At 41.3% G+C, this 17,738-nt stretch overlaps 2 protein-coding genes across 2 annotated transcripts in view; both read left to right on the forward strand.

Moving 5' to 3' along the window:
* The first annotated feature begins 1,009 nt into the window (after positions 1 to 1,009).
* On the forward strand, positions 1,010 to 5,093 carry LOC109486062 (G-protein coupled receptor 54-like). Its single transcript, XM_019789751.1, has 7 exons — positions 1,010 to 1,373; positions 1,838 to 1,973; positions 2,468 to 2,622; positions 2,846 to 2,929; positions 3,468 to 3,575; positions 4,203 to 4,349; positions 4,959 to 5,093. Exons 1-7 carry the CDS (start codon positions 1,050 to 1,052, stop codon positions 5,091 to 5,093), a joined length of 1,089 nt encoding a protein of 362 aa, XP_019645310.1. The 5' UTR covers positions 1,010 to 1,049.
* Positions 5,094 to 8,283: 3,190 nt separating this feature from the next.
* LOC109486125 (trehalase-like) overlaps positions 8,284 to 17,738 on the forward strand; it is a 32,092-nt gene continuing 22,637 nt past the window's right edge. Inside the window, exons 1-5 of the mRNA XM_019789825.1 lie at positions 8,284 to 8,483; positions 10,848 to 10,949; positions 12,146 to 12,290; positions 12,679 to 12,766; positions 12,970 to 13,070. Of these exons, the coding sequence (XP_019645384.1) occupies positions 10,928 to 10,949; positions 12,146 to 12,290; positions 12,679 to 12,766; positions 12,970 to 13,070 (356 nt within the window). The 5' untranslated portion in view covers positions 8,284 to 8,483; positions 10,848 to 10,927. The remainder of the gene's footprint in view (positions 8,484 to 10,847; positions 10,950 to 12,145; positions 12,291 to 12,678; positions 12,767 to 12,969; positions 13,071 to 17,738) is intronic.

A 17,738-nucleotide genomic window follows, 5' to 3' on the forward strand; every position in this document is an offset into this window, starting at 1 on the left:
GGTCAAGGTAGGTTTTTTTCCATTTACATCCCCTCTCTGGTATCCAGTCTATCGTGGTTGGGGCAGGCTGTCTTCGGGGCTCTGATAGTTTCCCCCCGTCCAGCACAACAGACTGCCCGGTAGGAGTTACGCCTGTGATAGAATTTGGCACGTCGGGAGTTGACTAGCCCCACCATAACCTACCGGGGAACCTAGCTGAGGCGGGCGGGGAAGAGCTTCGGAAGCCCCGAAGAACATCTGCCCCATCCGCGATAGACTGGATACCAGGTTACCCCTACAGGGCTGTGGAGATGATGAAGATATGCTGTCCGGTGCCACCTGTAGCAGATTCCTCGGTTGCTAGAAAATAGTTGAATCTACCAGGATTTGGGAGGCGCCTGGGAAGAGTAGAAATTGGCCAAATAGAGAGATAACACGCCGCACAAAATGTACTCTCTAGCAGACCAACTCCAATAGTAGATATTGGCCAGAGAGACAGAACACCGAACGGCCTGTGACATATGTCGCCGTGCGATTTTGATGCAGTATCATTTTCAAACTGGCTGTGACAAAACAGGCATCTAAGACAGCCTTTGCCGTGGAATTTTGCATGCCACATGCACGACATCGACTATCCCAAAATGCCTGTTGTTTGCGGTTGTACGACGATCACATGAAGCATGCGACCGGGCCCTTGAAATAGTCACTGAGATTTCTATCGTGCAAAACCATTTAGCCCTTTCAAATCTCATACCAGAGATCTAGATGAGGAGTTTGTTTGTCAAGCAAACAATTTGAAACAAATAGTTTCGGATCAATGGACTTTTGTGCACTATTTGGCAATATTTCCAAAATATCTGATTGGAACTAAGAGTCTTCAAAGGACGATTATGAAAATAGCACGTTATTATGGAGATGTAGAAATTTAATATAGCAACATCTTTTTCTCCCAAGACCTCGAAATGGGGTCACAAAGTAACGCAACGCATGGAAACGAAACCTGGCTGCGTACCACAGAGCCGCCTATCGTTACCAGCTGGAACGACACCAAGGACGACGTCCTGACCGCCATGGCCTGGGACAACATCACCGGCAACTGGACCACCGAATCTCCACCGGCGGCGGAGGAGCTGGTCTTCGGGCTGGACGCGTGGCTGGTGCCGATGATTTTCGGCGCCCTGGCGGTGATCGGGCTGGTGGGGAACTCCCTGGTCATCCACATCATCCTGCGCGACAAGGCCATGCACACCGCCACCAACTACTTCATCCTGAGCCTGGCCGTCACCGACATGGCCTTCCTCGCCTTCTCCGTGCCCTTCACCGCCAGCACGTACCTCCTGCCCAGCTGGGTCTTCGGCGAGTTCATGTGCAAGTTCGTCATGTACATGAATCAGGTGGGTTTCTACCATTGGCTGTTACTAGTCACGTGACTATGACGTAATTCTGCGTCGGCCATGTTGGTGGGTTAAAGTTGCGTGTAAGACAAGGTCTGCGAAATGTTATAAACAATTGACTTCTATTTCTCTCCACATCTATGCATGTGTTTGCCCGCGCATATTTACACTTATTAAATTAGAACGAGCGTACCTGCGTTCTGAATGTAAATGACCGGTCGCCATCTTGGATCTACCTACCCCACCAAGATGGCGGTGTCTCTAATCTGTCAGTGAACCTTGCCTCACGTATTTCCAATATCTCCATGGGGAATTGCGAAGAAAACACGGAGAAATCTGTCGTACATATTACTACATTACTGAATATATGTAGAGAAGCATCAATGCATTATTCGCTACTTGAAAAGCACCATGCCTTATCTTTTTGTATGTCGATGGCAAACCAACATCTCGTGTCCGTGCAGGTGACGGTGACGGCCACCTGCATCACCCTGACCGCCATGAGTGTGGACCGGTGCCTCGCCATCGCCCGGCCCCTCACCTCCCACCGCTGGAGGACCCCCCGCATGGCGAAGCTCGTCAGCGTCTGTATCTGGCTCGGTGAGTAGCCTCGATCGGTCAACAGTTTCATTTTGCCGTTTTTATGTTTTTCGAAGGAAAGCATATTGTTTTTGCTCAGATTCTTCTTCCTCTTTTTTTCTGTTCCAAACAAACAAACAAACAAACAAACAAACAAACAAACATAAGGTAAATGACTAGGACCAGACGTCTGTCACCATGGTAACTGGTGTTGGGTTACATATAATGTTACACGTGCCATGCAGGACTTAGTTCAAGAGGGGCCGCATGATCTCCACATGAAGGACAATGTGTTTGAGTAAGAATAAATAAAGCAGTAGTTTGTTAAGCTGGACAATGTGATGTTAAACATGATGCCTTTGCTTTGCAAATGTTACATTTCTAGTTTAAATTACGTACTAGTTTAAGATTGTGACACATTTCTGATATAACATATTTGTTTGCTAATGTAGAGTTTGTACAAGTCTAAAATAAAGTTACGGTATAGAACTAACGACAGCTCCTCATTTTCCTAGTCTCGTTCCTTGCCTCCGTGCCGGTGGCCGTCTACGCGCGACTGGAAGACTACTACTGGGCGGGCCCACAGGTGTACTGTGCCGAGTTCTACCCGTCCTGGGCCTGGGCGGCAGCCTACACCACATGGAGCTTCGTCGCCGCCTATCTCCTGCCGGTTCGTTTTATTTGTTCTTTTGTATTGTAACTCACAAGTTTTGCGCTTAGAGCTTTAGTAGGTTATTTGTAAGGGACTGATTGGTTGGAGATAGATATGTGTGATGACTACTTTAATAACGTGCTAGCTATACTATAGGCTGTGGCTTTCTTCATCCTCAGTACTAAAAAAAATGAAGTACTAAGTACTATATGCGAAATAAAACAAATTACCTTATTCCCAGGTGGTCATCATCACGGCGTGCTGTGGTTGGATGGTCAGACGGCTGTGGTGCACCCAGGTCTCGGGTATCGCCACGGTGGACAAACTTGGATGCCCCATCTCAAAGTAAGGGATACTCATTGCCTTTTGAAATTAAAAAAAAAAACAGTTTTGTATTGAGCTCACTCTCTTTCCATGTCCGTTTTCTTCCTTTCCCTTGCCCTTTTTATTAAAGCGATGTTATGTAAGCTTTTCTCTATTTCTAAACATAGTTATTTTACGTTTTCTTGCCCTATAAGCGGACGCTAATATGTTGAAAGTTATTGAAAATGACAATCTAGATGACAAAATTTCAATTATTTATATTTACAGTTTTAGCGCAAAAATCTTACAAAATATCGCTTTAGAAGGGGTCTTTGGCTACTGAAAGTGCACAGCTTACTGTACATGTCATATCCTTACTTTCTACATTGAGTCTTTGGCTGGAAAAGTCTGAGACAATGATTTTTGATTGGTTACAGTAATGACAAAACGAGGATTACATAAAGTACTAGAACTCTGAATCACTCTGTACCTCTCCTGTCCAACTGAACGGCGGCCATCTTGTCCTGATCTCGTCCCTCATGCCTGGTGGCGTCTTTGCTCTCGTTCCCAGCAGAAGCCGTGATTCGCTGACGCAGCAGAAGCGGAAGACGACCCTGATCGTGATGGCGGTGGTGGCGCTGTTCGCCATCTGCTGGGGGCCGATTCAGGTACGGGATGCTTACAACCACGTGACTGTATGACGTAGTTCAGCGTCCGCCATCTTGGTGGGTTAAAGACGCTCGTATCACTTCCATGCTCCATTGTAGCCTCGCAATGCTGCTGTCAAAATGTATATATCCCTTTATTGTTCGAATGAAAATTCACCTGTTTTGATACGATACAGGTAAAAAGTTTGAAACTTGATCTAATATAAAAAAAATTAGCAAATCAAAGTTTGTAGACTTCCGTGAAGTATGTTTAATAGGCTTCCTGAATTCCCCCATGGCTTCTCAGCCACCCAAAACAATACTTCCGTATCAAGAAGTTACTAGTACTAGAATCATGGAGGTAGAAAAATCACATGCTAGAATTTTTCAAATCTGGACATAAGGTATAACTTTAAAAATGACTCCGCCCCTGGGGCGTCGCCAAAAATATAGGTGCTGAACATGAGTAAAGAGACTCTTGAGCTTTTACACAACCAAGTCTTTTATTCAGCCGACGTTTCGGTGACCGTTTGTCACCTTCCTCAGGGTAATTCTGACTGGTTCACATTGCACTGCAGCACAGGTGTCGCTGCTATAGATGCATGCTCTTTACTCAGTGACTTACCAACCTGATGAAACTATTCACAGGTCCTGAACATGATCCGTAGTTACCACCCAGACTTCCCCTTCACCATGACGACTTACTACATCAAGATCTGGGCCCACTGCATGTCGTACGCTAACTCTTCTGTCAACCCGGTCGTCTACGCCTGGCTGGGGGAGAACTTCCGGAAGGTTAGATAACTCTTCATCATCTCTATCACTGATTTCATAATCTTGATGAACATAATCACGAACTAGAAAGGTAACATTTGCAAAGCAAATGCATAATGCTTACCTTCACATATTGTCTGCTCTGTTAATTCTTACCCATAAACACATCCATATATATGGTGACAGGAGTCTAAATCCCTCCTGCTATAAAATTGCAACATGATGTGACCCAACTCTAGTTACCATGGTGACAGACGTCTGGTTCAGGTCATTGACTTTATTGGTTTGGAGAAGATGAAGAAGAATAAACAGAGCAAAACCAATATGTTTTCCTTCGGTAAACAAAATGAAGTATCCTGTATTAATCAGTGTTGAATTTTATATCTAGTATTAGTGATTTTCGAGGAAACGGGAGAGAAACTATGTTATCACGTTTTAAAAGCTGAGATGTCTTCACTCACTTTATCATATACTTCTAAAATAGAAAAACATGCCCGAAAATCCTGCTTCCAGAATACTTCTAGTACAATGTATGATTTTGCAATATGGCCCTTCTATTAGATTACTGTTGTCTTGATGTTGCTAAATTTCCTGTAGCAAAATCTGACAAACTGGCCCCCACCATTTCAGTCCTTCCGAAAGATGTTGCCGGGATGTCTGCAGAAGGTGCCGGTGGCCCCCTCCCCGTACCTGACGCCGACCAAGGCTAAGAACTGGAAACCGGTCATGACGTGTGTCGAGGACCTCGCTTGTACGAAGTGTTAAGAGTGTAGAGCGTATCTTAGTAGCGTCGTCAGATATGAGTTAAAGCGATATCATGTAAGATTTTTGCGCCCAAATTGTGAATATGAATAATTGAAATTTTCTCATATAGATTGTCATTTTCAATAACTTTTAATTTGTAACATATTAGTGTCGCTATTTCGCTTTTCCTACGACTCAGCGCAGCCCAAGAATAAGTTGCGCCAGGCCCCCTGTAATTTTAGGAGGCTCCTAAAAAGAATGTAAACAAACCGTGGAGTTGGCAGTTTTTCAACGTTTTTGCGGCTCAACGACGTTGATCTTTTCCTCCCCAAATGTCACTATGAGCCCAGGTAGGCTTATGGCGCAAGAAAATGTGTAAAACAACGATGTAGTGAAAATATTACATGATATTGCTTTAAGAGACACTACGAAACATCTGTTCCGTAAACAAGCACAAGAAGCACGATGGTTTATAATTATAAAAACAATGGCTTATAATTAGGGCTGCTTCAATGATAATATGATAATATGATGTATAGTCTACTAGCCGTATCGACGCTGAAATTATTTACTCCTTAAATGTTGCAATGTGATCGGTTTTCATCTTGCAAGGCAACTATTTCACTAGCTACATGATATGCTATGAGTTTGACACCCATGCCAATAATACTGCTTCTCCATCCGCATGCCTCCTTAGAAATGTGCGTGTGTTGCTCACTGCATACTAATTACCTTGAAAGCTAATATAGTCATCAGAAAAATAGATGAAAGTTGAGATATTATGGAATGGGAAAATTCCAGAAATGGGAATATGGGGCTGAATTTCTCACCAAAGTTGGTCATAATTAGTGCATGTATATTATTATTACACAATGTTGTATCATGTTTCAAGTACGTAAGATCTACTATTCTGTATATACTGTGATTGCATATCTATCTATCTATCTATCTATCTATCTATCTATCTATCTATCTATCTATCTATCTATCTATCTATCTATCTATCTATCTATCTATTGATTGGATTGTATATGTTCACAGCTGAGTTGCAATTATGTCTATTGTGTATGACTAATACTAGACTAAGTAGTAATGCGTGTCGCCGTTTCGCGAATGTCAATTTATGCTCCAAGCAGAGGTTTCGTCATTTCTAAGTCTCATCAAGACCTATCCACCTACCAAGTTTCATGACAATCCATCTAAGGCTTCTTGAGTTATCGTGATAAACCACATACATACATACATACACGCGTACAGGCACGCACAGAAAAACGCTACTGAAAACATAACCTCGCCAAAGGTAAAAACGAACGAAACCTCTACTTGGAGAAGAGTGGCCCAACTGATCATATTTGACATGATCTACGCGTTATCTGTGATCCGTACATATTTGTATGTTTGAGCCTTTATTTCAACTCGATCTGTAACTATGTTACATGCTCTAATCGGCCGCTGTATTATTTTTATATTATATATATAAAATAATACATCAATATTATCTGTGACCTCCGTATCATATGCAATAAATCTATTGATGTAAATCTGTTGGTTGTTGATGCGTGATATACATATACACATGTAGAAGATATGGAAACAGTGTATTGAACTGAGTGCATGCATTTAACTGCATTGTAGATACAGTTCCCCTTAACCGTGCATATGTGTAGATATGTAAATATTGTACGTTTGGGAATGCATCTGTAGCAGCGACACCTGTGTTGCAGTGCAATGTGAACCAGTCAGAATTACCCTGAGGAAGGTGACAGACAGTCGCCGAAACTTCGGCTGAATTAAAGAATTGGTTGTGTAAAAAGAGTCTCTTTACTCAGTGACTAACTAACCTGATGAAACTATTCACGGAGTGTGTTGAATTGGTACGGAGTCACCAAGTGAGCCATGTTCAAAACACATGTAGCAACACAAAATATAAGCTTGAGATGCTGTTGTCACAGTATATAGTATTACGTTAGACAGTAGAGGACACTACACGGTAAACGAACAACAGTGAAACTTATTTACCCCATACCTTAAGAGGAAAAACCATGCATATGCCAATCGCACTCTCTTCCGTTCGACACCTTCAGTTGCGATCGCCATGACATAATTTGCATATATGTTCAACTAATTTGCATGTATATAATGTAAAAAAACGCGATCGCGATCGCTTGTTAAATTGTCCTGTCAGGGCATATTTCAAAACTGCTCTCTGGCGACCTGAATGGTATTACACTTCATATTACCTGAGCTAGTGTGACTTTAAGCGAGTCCAATCAATATTGGTCATGTAGTAGAACATTAGCCTCTACTAGGCTTCGGGATGCGACTGGAAAGATCCAGGGGACTTGGTCCGGTAGAAAGAACTGTTATCTCTCTATTTGGCCGATTTGTACTCTTTCCAGCCGCCTCCCGAAGCCTGGTAGAGGCTAGTAGAACATCGATGTATCGCTGTATGATCCTGTACACAGCAACGTATGCGATAAACAGTGTCCCACAGGACTAGAATTCAGCAAGTGCAAATGTGTTGTTCAGCCAGTATGTTCGGACCAAGGTCAATGCGAATGTCAACTGTGTCCTGTGTCATGATTTCGGGGACATATGACCGGAAGGAACTTTAATAGGGGGACGTGACATGGGGAAAAACTGGGAAGATGGCTGAAAAAATGCATCTGAATAGTAGGACAGATATTGTTTTTTGCGTACACCTACCCAGGTATTTGCATTCGAAGACGACACTGCTAAGCTTGTCCCTGTCGGCCATGGAAGGTTTTGAATATCGGTGAGCCCTAAAAAAGTTGCAGAAATCTTTGATGGTCTCCCAATGGGAAGAAAACAAAGAGTATCTTCTATTATCAAGAACAGACCTAAAATAACTGTTACTATTAAACTCAACTCAACCTGTGTAAGACCATGTAATTCTATTTTCCTGGGCAATGATGCGGTTGAAACGTGACCGTTGTTTTCCTTGATTTTGAGGGATAGCTACTATAATATATGACCTGAAGCACGTCTCCCAAGGCCACACTGGTCCGGCTGCGCGTCTCTCCATCCCGTGAAGAACAAACATACCGCCACTCCGAGACAAACATCTCGGCGGGCCGCGAAGGTAGCGCCGACCAATCCTGGCGCTCCTCCCGTCCCGCGCCCGAGGATGATCTTACCCTCGCAAACTGGTGCGAAAATCTCTCAAGACTTTTGTGTCAACTTCGCAGGGAGGTTGGGTAGTTGGTGAGGCGTGTAGGGTGAGGTGGAGGAGCTGGTCTGACTAGGGGGACTGAGAAGTATGTCGGGAGGACGTGTGTTGGCGATCTTGGCGACGGCGGTCTGTCTGTGTTCGTGCCGGGCACAGAGGTGGATTTCAGGGGGAGATGACCAGGATGGCACGGCGCTTAGAGACATACCTGCATGCGACAGGTAAGGTCTAGATACTGACGACAGGAACATATATTCTTGGCACATCTAGATCTGCAAGTTTAACTCACTGATAAGACATCATTTTATCGTTGTCAAGGTAAAGAGATATACCTTCACCGCCAAATCAATTTGTTTTGATTCCTGTGTAAAGTTTATTCTCACCAGGACACCTGTACCTACTGTGTCGACGTCCCACGGACAATCTAAACTAACGCCAGTCAATGGTTGTGTTCTTTTAGAACAACCCATTGAACCACCAAAGCTGCTAGATCAAGTGAGATCATCTAGCTTACATGGGATCAGGATCTCATTTCCAACGACGGTGATCTCGTGATCAGAGGCAACTACCAATATGAATAGCTGTAGAGAAAGTCAACCATGCTATGAATTGAAAGTAGTTCTTATTTTCGATATTTCATGTCAGATAGCTCATCTGTGTTGGTAGAATCCATAGTTATAGAGTTCAAACTTTGTTCCAACACAAAAGTTATGGTGAGTTTTGTGTTGGAACAAAGGTTGAACTCTATAACAAACGATGAATAAGATGGCACAAATTGGAAAAATTCACGGTGGACTTAAAGGCATCCAGTGCAGTTTTAAGGGCTTGGAAACCAGATTTTTCAAAGTCAATATTCTAGCTATTTATCTACATACTGAGTTGAAACAACACTATCCCAGTGTATATTGACCCTCATAGAGTAAAAATATCCAAAATTCTGACAGAAAATTGTTACTGGAAGCTGGCCCTTGACTGATTTTTAGGGTACATCCCATAAAATAAAGGACTCATTTTGGGACCTGTGTCTGCAGTTTTAAATACCTAAAGTATGAAATACTGATTGAAATATGTTAAATGTGAAGCAGTATGTGTCAATATCATACAGATTGCCGTATTTAGAATATTTCGAGTTTTGGCGCCCTGAAATTATATGGGATGCAAATCCGATCGTACAAATTCACTTTTGACTTTAAGAGGCGACGTTGCCGCCTTAGTGGTAGGTACCCTTGACTCTGACCTTGTCAAGCCTGCGTGATGACGTATGTTATTGTCTGTTTGCTCAAAGGACGCGGCACGCAGAGGTCAAGTCAAGGTCACCTCCTGTTAGGGAACACACCAGACATCACCGCATTCTTCAGCGTGACTAGGTCCTCTACCAAATCACATCTTAAAAAGTTTCAAAGTCTTAAGAAATACTGCAGGATATGTCTTGAGAAAGGTGATGGTAGGCACTGCAATCTGGGTACCATGTTGGAGTAATGTAGACAGATGTGAAAAGTTTTGCGAAAAAAACTTAGAAACGAAGGGAAAAAAAACAAGTCCTAATTACCATCCAAGCAGCTCCGTTGAAATACGAAATATTTGACTAGGTTTTTCAGTTTCTAATCTATTCTGTCTGTTTTTGAAAAAGTTGGGAATAAAACTTAGACACGAACAAAAAAAGCAACTCCTAATAATAACCACCCAAGCAGGTCATTTGAAAAACGAAATCTTTGACTAGGGTTTTCAGTTTCTAGTCTGTCAATTTTGCTTAAACGTATGTCATAATATGTGAAGATCCGAATGCTGTTCACGACGGTAACTGGGCTATGCAATATGTCTGAAATGTGTACTTGTACTTCTGGTGTATATATGGAAATGGCATTTTCAATAAATCATGTTTTCTGACCGTTGAGTGCGCTTTTATTAGACCTTACTAAACACACATTATACACATGAGGATCAGTCTACTGAGGACCTTGGAATCTCTGACATTGTGTCCGCATACTGGGCTGACTTGGTTGTCGTGTAGAGTCATTACGTGTTGGGTGAAAGTTGTAGGAGTAAGCACAACTGTGTACTGAAACTCACATAGGGTCATCCTGAACTCTTTTTGGCCCCGATAATCGGACAGGCAACAAAATTTAATTTGAGTCGCTGTACCCTGAATCCCTGATCTACGTAAACAATGGGCTGAAAAAGTATACAAAAGTTTCGATTTTCATGACCTTTTAAAGCCATGAGAGTGGTTCCGAAAGCTAGCTGCTCGGTACAAGTGGGTCTAGCCGCGTCAACTGTTAGATGCTAAACTGTATTATCATATATCCATAATACGTCGACCAATCAGAAGGCTCCATTTGCCATCGGTTTTCAGGCCGTAACCTCAACAGTGGTCCTTTATCAGAAATAAATGGTACTACTTTTTTTGGACCGTTACCCACTTATACAGGGGACAGGGCACTAACAGTAGTGTTAAGACTTGTAGTATCACGCTACGCTCACTTGGTGGTTATCGCACCTGACCAGGGGTTATCTCACCATATACCCCTCGAGGCGGGATATATTAAGTAAACCCTTTATTCACCCCTGTCTCACCCTCCCCACAGCCCCGTGTACTGCTATGGACCCCTTCTGAACGCCGTGCAGTCGACTCGGGTACTTCAAGGACCCCAAGACCTTCGTCGATATGAGCATGAAGTCGGACCCAGGTGAGTTAAGAAGCTGCACTGTTGTTCAATAAAAAAGAAGCCATTTCATGGTGTTGAAGATGCTTCGTCTAGGAGTAGAAAGTTTTTTTAGAGACATCATTAGATAATATTTGGCAAAATTTCAATCTTGAAGGTGGTGTAACGACTTTTTTGTTTATGTTTACCAAAGGAAAACATGTTGTTTTTGCTCTGTTTCCTCTTCTTCTCCAAACAAACAAGGTCAATGATCTGAACCAGACGTCTATCACCATGGTTACTAGTGTCCATGGGTTAATTGCAATTTTATAGCAGGAGAGACTCCTGTCTGATCATATACTAGTATATGAATGTGTTTGAGTAAGAATTAACAGAGCAGACCATATGCGAAGGTAAACATTATGCATTTGCTTTGCAAATGTTGTCTGTCTAGTTTTTGTATGTCTTTATAGCGATGCTGTTCGTTCGACTTACACGAAACCTTGCAAAAGTGTGCGTTACAAAAATGGGATAGTTAGGAATACCATGTTCTCTCCCAACATCTGCTTGGAGCTTCCATACGGTGAGAGGGGTGTGGCACGTTTCACGTAGCGCGCATGTCCGCCCCAGGGTGTTCAACCCGTCACCCCCCGTCACCCCCCGTCTTCTGTCAAACATTCACACAGCAGCGCGGTATGTAGCAATGACGGGCCGGGTTTGGACACTTCACATCAGGGACGACATTCCTGAACCGAGCCCAAAAATTTTGAGCTTCTGTAGTTAAAGGCATCCGATTGCAAGGCAGCAAAACTGTAGAAAAAGGCAGAAATATTTTGAACAAGGTAATCTTTGTGATATTGGCACATACTGCTTCACATTAGCACATAGCTCTGTCTATTTGGCGAATTTCTACTCTTTTTATGTTTACCGAAGGAAAACATATTGCTTTTGGTCTGTTTCCTCTTCTTCTTCTCCAAAACAACAAGGTCAATGGCCCGAACCAGACGTCTGTCACCATGGTAACTAGTGTTGGGTTACATCATGTTGCAATTTTATAGCAGGGGAGGGATTTATACTCCTGTCTGACCATATATATGAATGTGTTTGAGTAAGAATTAACAGAGCAGACCATATGCGAAGGTAAACATTATGCATTAGCTTTGCAAATGTTACCTTTCTAGTTGTAAAGCTGCTTCCGAAGCCTTGTAGAGACTAAACGAGTCTATGTTTGTCGACTACAGAGGACATCCTGGGAGCGTTCGACGACATGCGAGCCCGTGGCCAGGACGTCCGGTCCCGCGAGGTGATGAGGAGGTTCGTGTCGCAGTGGTTCTACGGGCCAGGCGCCGAGCTGGAGGACTGGGAGCCGTCCGACTGGCAGGAGAGGTGAGCGCATGTACTGTCCGCCATCTTGGTGGGTTAAAGACTAGCACAAAGTCATTTACTTCACCAAACAGGTGGGAAAGTCGTGTTAAGTGCCTTTCCAGGGGCACAACATCGTTCCGAGTCCAAAGCTCTAACCGTTGAGCCACCGACGCCAAAGGCATTTATGAGAGAAAAATTCTGACTGAAATCTTAAGACCTCATCATCATGCCTGTTTTTTTAGAGGACTAGACTATAAATATTAGTCTATTTAAAATGGTTGTCGGCTTTGCTCCGAATTACCGGTCGCCAATTCGGACATATCCACTCAACCAACATTGTGGTCGAGGCCTATAATCTGTGTTTTGATAAGTCGAACTTCGCATGTTTAAAAACTTGTAATTCTTGCAGACCCAGTTTCCTGAACGGCATCAGGGATGAGAACTACCGACAGTGGGCAGAGGACCTCCATGGCTTGTGGAAGAAACTTTCCAAAAGGGTAAAGTTTTAGAGCTTTTTTAATATCTTAAGGGCTGGCATTAAGATGGTGTTGCAGACTTTCCTTAAAGGATTGGAGTAATATTATCAAAGAAACGTTTAGTTTGCCATGTTTGTCAGTTAGTCGCCTGCAAAGTCATTATGTTTACAAGGCATCATTGATACGCAAGTGTTGGTTCAACAGGAAGTTTTTTTGTGCTTTAGGTCAGTCGTGACGTCAGAGACTACCCAGAACGCCACTCGTCTATGTACCTGCCGTACCCATTCATCACGCCAGGCGGCGAGCACAGGGAGGTGCAGTACTGGTAAGATGTTTATCTTTTTACCTTGAAAGGAAAACATATTGTTTTTGCTCTGTTTCTTTTTCTTCCTCTCCAAATAAATAAGGTCAATGACCAGGACCAGACGTCTGTCACCTTGGTAACTGGTGTTGAGTTGCATCATGTTGCAATTTTATAGTAAGAGGGATTTATACTCCTGTTACTATATGAATGTGTTTGAGTAAGAATTAACAGAACAGACCAAATGCGAAGATAAACATTATGCATTTGCTTTGCAAATGTTACCTTTCCAGTTATTTAGGCTTTTCTATCCCCTGCAAGTAGTGTTTGGTATATGTTTGGGGTTGCAGTTGTTGAACTAAAAAGGAGGGGATTTACATGCAACAAAACTCATGTATTTAGATTTTCTTGTGCGGAGCGTTTCGAATACCAGGTCCCTTTGGTCATAAAGACTTTCATGGCAAGACTTTCACCACACCAACATTACAACTCAGTTGTTCAAGCACCATCCAGATACAGTGGCACATACTTGTGAAACGATTAGGAATAGACCGATCCTGAATGCCCATTACAATTAGAAGCTCAACCAATGAGTGAAGGGCAATTAGCGGTTTGACCAATGAGAGGGCGGATACATTACACACACACACGCAAGCTCTCTCTCTCTCTCTCTGTCACTCACACACACACACACACACACACACACACACACACACACACACTATGTTTTGACTGAGGTGGGCGGGGCTTCAGGATCCGTCTTTTGGTTTAGAGACCTTGGAGGTGGCATAAACATGCAAGAACAACTATTCTTACATATCCTCACACCTATTATTCTCTGCTTGATAAATATATGCCCAAAATTTTATCATTGCTTTAGAATACAATGTAATAATAATAATTATTATGTGTTAAGTGACTCAGTCTGGACAAGTAACAACAAAGCCAATAATTTACCAGTTGACAGAAATGTATTCCTGACACAAATCATATGGTGACTTGACAAGACACCATAGCACATGGTAAAAATGGTTCAGAGGTCACATGTTGACATGGGAAGACTTTGAACACGTTCACAGTTTCATGGTGTAAATAGTAGTCCAGAGTTGCCAAAATATATGTTACAAAAACGTGTGGTTGAGTGACAAGTCAGATTGTACGTGGTAATTTCACAAAATCTACAGTAGTACAAAATCTTTTACATTAAGACATGGTATCGATACCCATATTGTTACACACTTTTGTGATGCAAATAATGTAATACACATTAATTCAAAACTTGCGACTTTTTGTTTGAAGTATGGTATTTGTAAGCTTCACAGTGCAAAATATTTTACATGATATGGACACATATTATTACACATGAATAACATAAATATATACAGTCCTATATACAAAGTCAAAAGAAGCATAAAATCTCAACACCAATATGGTGTCTAAATTGTAGGAAGACCGTTAGGGGCACTTACTAATGGTGTTACAGCAGGGTTCTAGCTAGGATTTAATTTTAGCGTAGTGGCACTGGCCACATGTTGAGGGAGTGAAACTACAGAGAGGGGGGATGGGCTGGAAGGGGGGATGTGCCCTTCTTCTGCGAAGCTTTGAAAAATTTGAGCTAAAAAAAGAATCCATTTGAGGGTTACGCAAAGGGGAAAAATGTTATTTCTAAGATATGTACAATGTATCCTTGATTGGTAATTTTTCACATTTGATCTGGCATTCTTGAACAAAGAAATACTGAGTCATAATGCCCCTATGCTGTATCGAAAATTAGTGGAGGAGGGGGGAAATTTAGCATAGGGGGTCAAAAGTATACACTTCTTTGCGCTAGCTAGAACCCTGTACAGAATGATGAACATGGCTTGTCCAATGTGATGGTATAAACTAGATGTTAAGTGTGGGGGATTCACTGGGAGTTTTGTCACACATTCAAAGGTCCTTGCAAAGATCTTCAACAGCAAGAAATGAAATGTTCTGCTGATATTTGAGACTGTTCTATGAAAGGTATGGTAAAATGTAATATATATCAAGGATAAGTGTGCAATATTTATGTGAGAAATATGAAATGATTGTTGTGGGAATTTACTGGGAGTATATTTCAAAGACCTTGCAAAGGTCTTTTTAAAGCAAGAAATACTTTGTTTCCAGCGAAACAAAGTGTGTATTACTAGTACCTTATTTGACACTGTTATGATATGGAATCATAATGAGATAGTTCAATGTATATTTGGATGTGTACTTAAATAATTGCTTAGGACAGAAAAACTGTTACTGAATGTCTAATATATGATAAAGCTACATAGTGGCATGTTCCACAAGACTTACAACACTATAACTATTATGTATGTTTTCAGGGTGTTTTTTTAAAACCAATATGTCCTAAAGTATGTAGTTCAATGTATATCAGAAATAAATATGTATTAATAACAATAGCTTACAACAGAAAAATATTAACAGAATGTCTAACATATGATAAAGCTAGCAGAGTAACATGTACCACAAGACTTACTGCACGTTAACTATCAGGTATCTTTTAAAGGTGTTGTATTATATAACCTATAGGTCCTACTGTAGTTCAATGTATATCAGGAATAAATATGTATTTTAACAATAGCTTACAACAGAAAAATGTTACCACTGATACTGACTGTCTAAGAAATGATCAAGCTAGCAGAGTAACATGTACCACAAGACTTACTGCACTATAACTATCAGGTATCTTTTAAATGTGTCCTACTGTAGTTCAATGTATATCAGGAATAAATGTGTATTTTAACAGTAGCTTACAACAGAAAAACTGTTACTGAATGTCTAAAATATTATTAAAGGCTTAGAGTCGCATGTTCCACAAGACTTCCTACACTATAACTATCATTTGGAGGTGTTGTTTTATAACCTATATGTCCTACTGTAGTTCAGTGTATATCAGGAATAAATGTGTATTTTAACAATAGCTTACAACAGAAAATTCTTACAACTGCTTCTGAATGTCTAACATATGTTCCACAAGACTTGCTACACTATAACTGTCATGTATCTTTTAGTTAAAGGTGTTGTTTTATAACCTATAGGTCCGTAACTGTAGTTCAATGTATATCAGGAATAAATGTGTACCTCAATAATAGCTTGTAACAGAAAAACTGTTACTGAATGTCTAAAATATAAGGCTTAGAGTCGCATGTTCCACAGGACTTCCTACACTATAACTATCATGTATCTTTTGGAGGTGTTGTTTTATAACCCATATGTCCTACTGTAGTTCAATGTATATCAGGAATAAATGTGCATTTTAACAACAGCTCTCTACAGAAAACTGTAAGAACTGTTACTGAATGTCTAACACATGATAAAGCTAGTAGAGTTGAATGTTCCAGAAACCTTACTACACAATGACTATCACGTATCTTTTAAAGGTGTTGTTTTATAACCAATAGGTCCTACTGTAGTTCAATGTATATCAGGAATAAATGTGTACTTTAAGGCTTAGAGTTGCATGCTTCAGGACTTACTGCACAATAACTATCATGTATCTTGGAAAGTTGTAATGTTTTATAACCAGTACTGAATGTGCAACATATGATAAGTTACAGTTAGAGTTTGTGACAACAGGACTTAGACTTATTACACAATAACTATGATGTATCATTTAATGTTGTTTTATAACCAATACCTTTTACTGTAGTTTAGTCCAGTCCTAAATGTAAAGGATGGCCAATATTGAGTCTGTCTAAAAGTATCAATACAATTAACTGTACAAAGTAGAGTAAGCCGCTTAGTAAGTTAGACATTATAATCAGAAAATTTCACCTTCTGAGGGTTTCAGGTACAGAACTATAGAGAGTTAGAAGAAGGCAAGTGAGGCAGTATAAAATGGTTCACACGTGGAGCCGATATTACGATAGAGTCACCAATAATCTTAAATACAGTTTTTTACTTTTTTTTGTATTTCTGTTCCACTCAGTCTCAGGTCAGTTAGCTTCTTAGATGCCAGTACTTTCATTCCATCAGCACATTTTAACAATACTTTTTTCAAGTTTTTCTCCTTTTTTTTGCCAAGACTAAGGAATTTCTCTATTCCAACTTGCAAGCACATCACTTCCATTCAATCAGCACATTTTAACAATCCTTTTTTCAAGTTTTTGTTCTTTTTTTTTGGCCAAGTTTATATTAAAAAACCTATCTCTTTAAGCTTGCATTTTTGTGTCTCAAGGGATATACATACCAATTTTTTTCATGTTGTTCTGCTTGCTAATGCCTAGCCCCCCTCTCTACTGCACAGTAAGCTGTAAGTGTGGTTTTGCGAGTTCTTGGTTGATGGGTGAAACAAAAAATGAGGCAAGAGTAGGTGCAGCAGCTGCAGATGTACTAAATTAGAATGCTACTACTTCTGTGGTAAGTTGACCAAGTAGGGAGGTTTGAACCAATCGACCAATAAGATAGATAAAAAAACATGCCACAGGTGCGACGATATAACAGGTGCCACGAATATACTACCGGTAGCAACAGCTGCTGCAGTATAACAGGTGCCGCGACATGACAGGTGGTTAGTTGACCCAGCCCAGGGGACTTTTCTTGTGGCAAGGCCCGTGGTTAGTAGAGCCAGCCCAGGGGATGTTTCTTGTGGCAAGGCCTGTGGTTAGTAGACCCAGCTCAGGGGACTTGTCCTGTACAAGTGGCAAGGCCTGTGGTTAG

The sequence above is a fragment of the Branchiostoma belcheri genome, unplaced genomic scaffold, assembly GCF_001625305.1.
Source record: "Branchiostoma belcheri isolate BF01 breed outbred unplaced genomic scaffold, Haploidv18h27 scaffold8, whole genome shotgun sequence".
NCBI lineage: Eukaryota > Metazoa > Chordata > Leptocardii > Amphioxiformes > Branchiostomatidae > Branchiostoma > Branchiostoma belcheri.